General features: G+C 30.3%; 1 protein-coding gene across 3 annotated transcripts in view; it reads left to right on the top strand.

Moving 5' to 3' along the window:
* The window catches only part of LOC117174187 (KH domain-containing protein akap-1), a 26,090-nt gene extending 18,932 nt beyond the window's left edge, over positions 1 to 7,158 (top strand). For all 3 annotated transcript variants that reach the window (XM_033363038.1, XM_033363041.1, XM_033363040.1), the window contains exons 3-6: positions 198 to 707; positions 3,230 to 3,445; positions 3,545 to 3,675; positions 5,141 to 7,158. In XM_033363038.1, the coding sequence (XP_033218929.1) occupies positions 198 to 707; positions 3,230 to 3,445; positions 3,545 to 3,675; positions 5,141 to 5,236 (953 nt within the window). In that variant the 3' untranslated portion in view covers positions 5,237 to 7,158. The remainder of the gene's footprint in view (positions 1 to 197; positions 708 to 3,229; positions 3,446 to 3,544; positions 3,676 to 5,140) is intronic.
* Positions 7,159 to 7,566: the final 408 nt, after the last annotated feature.

Consider the following 7,566-nt stretch of genomic DNA (forward strand, 5'->3'; position numbering starts at 1 on the left):
GTGTCTACTAGCGTCTCTTCTGCACCACATTCTTTTAGAATTATCTCGTTACTTACTTTGTCCATTAGGGATTTCCCGCTTATTATGCGCATGAATCTCAATAATATATATATAAAAAATATTGTGTAAAAAATCAAGGCCCAAGAAGACTTTTTTAATTGTTACTAGGGTATTAAATTCTAGAATGTTTGTTTCAGGTGGAAGTATAAAAGGCCATATAAGCAGCAACGCCCGCACTTCTTACGAGTTCGCTGTACCTCTAAGTTTGGTCGGAAAGCTTATTGGCCAGAAAGGAAGCTTCCTGCAAAGTATACGAGTCAAAGCTGACGTCAAGATCACCGTTAAGCGTTTTCCAAATATGAAAGATCATAAACTGTGTGCCATAGAAGGTTCCCAAGAGGGAATTAATGTAGCATTAAACCTGATAAGACAGAAATTCCCAGAGAAGAGACATCCCCATTTCACTCTGGAGGAGACGTCACTCCCGAAAAGTCCCCAGGAAACTCCCTGGATTTCAGAGTTGATGCATCTGTCGCTAGTCGAAGGTGTAAACAACGATGTGTTGGTGTGCTACATAGTCAAACCGAATCGCTTTTTTATTCATCTCCCCACACATCCAACATATCCATCGCTTAGGATCTTAGATGAGAATATTACTCAGTTGTACGATTCTACTGAGTCGCCTCCAGTTCCTGAGGAACTTAGCAGTAAGTTCTTTTACAATTGTATGATATATTTATTTGTCAAATTTACGACTTCCCAAGAGCTTGATTACTAGGTTAGTTTTTATTAATAGTTTGTTCGAATGTCCAAAATAATAATCTCCAAATTTGAACCAAATCGGTTAATATTCAGAGATGGTGCCAAGACCATGAAGTTTTCCATTGATTTAACATAGGAACAAGACAGCTTTTTTTAATTTTAATATGTAAGCGCAATGGTATGTTACAAATAATTCCGTGTTTCAGTATATTATTGTTTAGAATTCGTCAGAGAATAAGAATCAATCATAAACTTTGAGGGTGAGTGACTAAGACATTCTTACGGGTTCCCAAAGAAAACCTCGTAAATGGCAATTTTGAAATTTTTACGTAATATTGCGGGTAGTCACTAATTAGTTTGGCCTACTTAGTTTTTTTTTCTTAAGATAAGTCGTGAAATGAATATATTTTATAGTAGTTACAAGTTCTTTAATCAGTGTTAACAAAAATAATTTTTTTTGTAATTTTAAAATTGAACCAATACGTGTTTTTTTAGTTCACATACGACAAGCAACAGAAAAATTTTATCTCACAAAATTTTCGACAGATTTGAATTTTTCAAATATTATATGATTTTTCAAGAGTACTCGCAAATCTTTAAACAAATTTAGATTGTTTAAACATATATTTTTAAAATATTGTTTTGCCATTTTCCGAAATATTGAAATATTTGTAGGTAACACTTTCTTCTCTAAGAATACTCTTAAATGCTTAAACAAATTCAAATTGTTTACATAAAATTGATTTGGAGCGTTCTTGCAAAACAAACTGATCACTAATGTCTCATACTAATGAAATGAGTGGAGAAATTGAAAAAATGCATTTTGTCCTCTACCGGTAAAGAATACATAAAATCAGTAAATTAAAATACATTTTTTTTTATATTCTGAATTTGTTTAAACCTTCACGAGTATTCTTCGATAACAAGTTAATACTTAAAAGTATTAAAATCTGTCGAAAATCTGATGAGAAAAAATATTTGCTCCTTATTTTTATAGGTAAACTCTATACTTGAACAAACATTTATTTAAATAACCTATAAAGCCTATAAATAAGGTTCATTTCGCGACTTATTTGAAAAAGAAACAATTAAAAAATGTTTTAAGTCATTTAAAATTAGTTGACAAATAACTGGGTATTCTTAAATTAACGATTAATGATTATTAGTGAAAAAAGCTTTCAAAAAGAGTTAATAAACCGCAATATTACGTGTAATGAAAATTTGTCACTTCTTATTCTCTGACGAATTCTGAATAGTATAGTGAAACATGAAATTATTTGTGACATCATAGCGTTTGAATATTATATTTACAAAAGGCTGACTTTCCCATGTTGCGTCAATGGGAAACATCATAGTATTTATTTTATGTCAGCCCTAAATATTCACCGATTTGGGGATGAGAGCAAAGATATTTCGAAAAGTAAAAAATAAGAGCCATGCTATTGATTACTCTTGAATTATGGTGTAGAAGCCTTTGTGAAATATTTTGAACTCTTCAGGGATCACAGTTCGTCACCTTTTTTCACTTAAATTTCAGATATTACCTAAAATACCTAAATCGAGAATTCTGACCTTTTGTACCATTTCTTGTTCACAAAGTTTCGATTAATTTTTCAAGAATCATAAACCGAAATTTAAGACATTAGAAATCAAGACGCTTTCGAAGAGACTCTTCGATTATATCGATTTAAAGTATTACATAAACGATTTATTTGGGACTTTAATTAATTCGAAAAAATTAATTCTACAGGGTGTCCCAGATTCAAGTGTCCGGACTCGTATGACTATAAAATTTAAAAAAAATATTAAAAAATTCCTTTTCCAAGAACCAGTTGAAGTTTCAGTTTTAAAAAAAGTGTTTAAAAAGGTTTTAATCATCGAAACGTTTTCAACTGATCAAAATACAGTATAAAAAGTCTAGCTGCTCGTTTTCAGCTTTTCTGTTTTTTAAAATGACTTCTTTTTAGCTTAATTACAAAATATCTTTTAAACAATTCATTGTTCTATACTGAAAATAATACAGTGCCAAATTTGGCAAAAATGATCTACTTTTCAATTTTTGATCTTCATTATTTTTTTTTGCACTTTTTTTAGTATAAAGTTTTTTGGTGTTTAATAAATTTTTCAAGTAGGCTCAATGGAATTGTTTTAGACACATTACTTGGAAAAGTTGATAAGAAAAGGCACTTTTGGGAAATATACTAGATACGCATATGATATAAAAAGTTCTTAACAATAAATAAAAACCCCTTTTAATTTTCTTATCTCGGTTAAAATCCTATTTTTTTACCTAAAATTGATCTGACGAGACGGCTGCGATCCCTTTGTGTCTTTGAAATCATAGAAGTCTTTGTGAAATATGTTTTTAATCTTTGTAAAATCTTCGATATCTTTGCCGAATATTTAAAATAGTTTGAAATTTACCCCTTTCGATTTTCAAACCATTCAATTAACTTTTCTTTTGCAGGAGGTATGATTTTTGTAGCAAAATTGTACAACAGGTGGGTGAGAGTTTATGTAGAGGATCCAGATCCAAAAGGAGAGCACCATTTAGTTCGTCTGGTAGATCACGGTGGTTACTGGAGATTCAGCAGTGCTGATATGAGGAAAATTAGATCAGATTATCTCACCCTACCTTTTCAAGCCATTGAAGTATTTCTAGCAAATATTCGACCAATCAACGGTTCGTTTTTTTTTTAATACGAAAACTTTAAATTCTATTGAATAACTATTATTTAATAGGTATAGTTTAGAAATTAATTTAAAATTTGTTCTTTTTTAGGAGAGTGGCAACAGGAGGCGTATGACTTGGTAGCTCAAATTTGTTGCGGAGTAGTCGCCCAAGCACAAATTGAAGGATATATCGACTCCTATACATATATAAACCTATATCTTAATATTCATAAACACGGGGTGAGTATATTTTATTATTCAGTGTGGTTGTTAGATCGGGAAAACTGGAAAATTACCGGACATTTTTTGAAAATGGGAAATAACATTGAATTTACTCGTTCACGTGAAATTCTTAAATTTATTTAGTCGAAAAAACTTTCTAATCACTATAAATGCTGTTAATAATTTAATAGCATATGAAATTTGGCATGTTTGAAGAGTTTGGCTGGTAATTTCGTTTGGATCTGAAAAGTACAATGTGTAACATTTTCAAGTTCCTATGAAATCATTTAGTTTACGATGCGTATTTCTAAAAAACTTTACTTTTAAAAATTCATCTTTTTCAGTCTTAATTTCTGATCGTTCACTTTCAAATTCAAAAAAGGTTCAATACAGTTTTAAAGGTTTGAACCAGTGAGAATTAAAAGTTTTTGAAATGTAACAATTTTTATAGTAGAAATAATATTTGAAGAATTTCTGATTGATGACTTCAAAGAAATAATCTTGTTCAATTCTGCAATATTCGATTAATTATTTACAACGGACAATTTTTAGTGTTTATTTACAATGGACAATTTTAAGTGAATTGTTGAAAATAAACCGGTTTGAAATTGTTCAATATTAAAATGTATTTAAACTTGGAAGGCGTTAAATTTAAAGTATTCTATTTTGTGGATCTTTCTTTTTAAATGAAATTTTTTATTTTTGAAAAGTATTTTAAAAATAATTTTGTATTTTTTAAACATAGAGAGAAATTTCAAGTGATTAATTCACGGATCTGCTCCTTGATTTTATTCACGCTTTCACGCAAGAAGAAGGATCTCGGAACACATGCTTTTACAGCCATAACCGTTGCTTTATGCGGGTCAGGTAACTTTTGTGGCCAGGAGAATTGTTTGCTCATAAAATCGAATATTTATTATAAAACTACAATTAAAAAAAAATTGCTGAAAATTATAAGTTTGGTTTAGAAACAAACGTTGAATTATTTGAAAAACAAAGAATAAAATTCAAATATGCATAACTTCGTAGAAAAAAAATTTCCCCCAATTCGGAAAAATGTATATAGCCCAATTTTCTCTAAAAAATGACATATTTCGTCACCAAAAGATGTTGCGACTTTAAAAATAGAACCTGTTGATTTTCAAATGGATTTGATTTAAAAAAAGTTTATTTCTTTTTGGCAATTGATCTTGCATGTCAAGGATTTTTAAATAAAGAAATTCTTATTTGATTTTTTTGTATTTTTTCAAGTTATTTTTTTACTTTGGTTTTGATTACTTCAAATGTTTAAGTAAAACACAAGTCAGCTGTAAAAGCTTTAATTTTTTCGCTTTAAAGTTTGCAACCCGGGAACTGACCGCAAATTATTTTCTTGCATTTTGGGGACCATCCTATTATTATTGAAGAAAACACAAAATGTCTAGGTTCGAACGACCGAGAATCGTGATAAAAAATGAAATATTTACTTTTCTTTTTTTTTCAGGTCATATCTTTATCAGACGAATTAATTGCTCGAGGATACGCGGAACCTGCAAGGTTAGAAGAGGTATTACCGGATGTAGAATTGCCACCTTTATAAGCAGGCTATTGCATATTATGATTATTAATCCCTCATCTGGATATAATCTAAAAGTGGTTGAATGAGTCCGATTGTGTGGCTGTTTGAATTCTTGGCTATGTGAAAATGTTTCGCGTGTGTCTGTGAGTAATCCATAAGATCTTCGAAGGTATATGATTGATTGTCCTTATCCAATGACTTCTCTATCGATGCTCCATTCACTTGTCGCTGCCAGTCAAAAGTCTGATTTTCTAATAAACTTCTTAACACCTTTGTACTTCCGTACAATCGTTTTGATATTACTCAGTTCACCTAAAAGTCAGAAACTGCAAAAAAAAAAACAAGATAGACTAATGTGCAGATATGTTAACGGTCGGCATGATAGCCAGTGTAAATAGATATGTTACATATTCTGCAACATTTTTACTCTTAAGTGCACGTTAAAATAATTTTTAACGTTCGCCGTCATAAAATTCGTCATGTTATCAAGTATGAGAGCTCTAGTTGCATTATTCATCAACATTATTTCTACTTTTCATTCTTAGAAAAACCTCCAGTCTGTATTTTTCGTGTACTTATGTTTATTAATGCTGTGCGTATCAAAAGTGGCCAATTTTTACCGATTGCTTTTTTAATTGAAAATGCATTTTCTGAAATATACTCGTATACTGCTGAACGTTGTCAAATGATCGGAAATGAAAATAAGGTACATGCCGAGGGTTTGAGATTAAAACTGGCAGGTTCAGATGAGAGCTCTTCCTGTAAATAATATAATAACTCTATGCCTTCGTTTATGATAGTGTATTTATAACGATGTACCTAAAATAATTGTTATACCCTGCAGATGCTAGTTAATTCTTAACGTTAATAGTGAAACGTAACATTTGTTTATTTATACGTTTTACACTTTTCGGGTTAGAGGAATGCTTCATGAAGACGCGCACGAATCGGGAAATTCGCGTCGAATATCTGTTCTATTGCATCATATAATTTGGGAACCTTAGCTTGTAATAGTCGTAACGATAATCTGAAACATTCTTTCTGGGAACCTTGATTTCGTGGCCAAGGAGCTGGGGATCGACGTTTAAATATGAATGCTATGACATACATAATATGCTCCTAACGAAAAACAATCTTTAGTTTAATTATCAACAATAATTCAGCGGAAACTTGAACGTTTTTCGCACTGTGAAGATAATTTTCCAATACGCGCATCATGATGCTATTCAAATCCAGTGATTTAATTTTGTTAGAATGTTTGTTTACTTTTCACTGATATTTTTTTCAGTTATAATAACCTCGTAGATACAAATACTATATTATGATCTATAAATATATAGACTGGTAACAGTGGGTGGAGTTTTGTATTTTGTTCTTTGAGAGCTAGATTATTAAACAAAAATCCGTTATTGATAAATTGTTGAGGCTCGTGACTCGTTCGCGTGATTGTGTTTATTTGATTGTGCGCATAGAGCGTGTGTTATACGAGTAGCTACTGATACATAAAACTGAAAAACGAAAAAAAATACGAATGCATTTATAAATTTTGTACATTTGGCGCGAAAGCTTCTCGGGTAATAAGATGCTGAAACATAGTAAAGATATTTTTCTAGAAAGATTCTCATAATAAGCTCTTGATGACGAGAAGTTACAAAATTAATTTATGTTTCAGTTTTTATTGTATGAAAGACGGTTTTGTTAAGAAAAATACACTACATACACGTAAGATTTCTTCTGAGAAAGTGCACAAGTTTGTAACACTTGGCGCGAAATTGATAAATTGTTGGTAAATTTTACACGTTTCGTAACTGTATACATATAACATGTCGACTATAATCCCCAGCTATTTAGCGTGGTTTTTCATATGAGAATGTATAAGGAGGGAATTTTGTATGTATATACTTTTTTGGCGTTTTCATTAAATTTACACAATTTTAATTGAATACTTGAGTAGTTTTTCTCCTGTATTCTTAACTTAATGATATTATACAAATTGATTAAGATATTTTCTTATTACGCTTATATAATTTTCAAACAAAGTTTATTGTGAACCTAGAAAGGTACCTATGTCTCAATTGCATTAAAATAAATATATTAAACTTTAAAACTTTACCAAAAAAATGTTTCTGAAGTTTATGATTTCTTCTCAGACGATTATTCATTTTGTGGATTATACTAAAATTAAGAATCATTAGAATACAATTTTTTAATCTGCAGGTATATGTCTTGATTAAAAATGTATATTCAAGATTTTTTTTTGGTATATTGATGAGTTTATAAATGTTTATAAATTAAACTTTTCAATGATTCGGATGACATTTCTGCAATTGAGAAGTATTGAAAAAAGTAAA

This window comes from Belonocnema kinseyi, chromosome 6 (genome assembly GCF_010883055.1).
Source record: "Belonocnema kinseyi isolate 2016_QV_RU_SX_M_011 chromosome 6, B_treatae_v1, whole genome shotgun sequence".
Lineage (NCBI taxonomy): Eukaryota > Metazoa > Arthropoda > Insecta > Hymenoptera > Cynipidae > Belonocnema > Belonocnema kinseyi.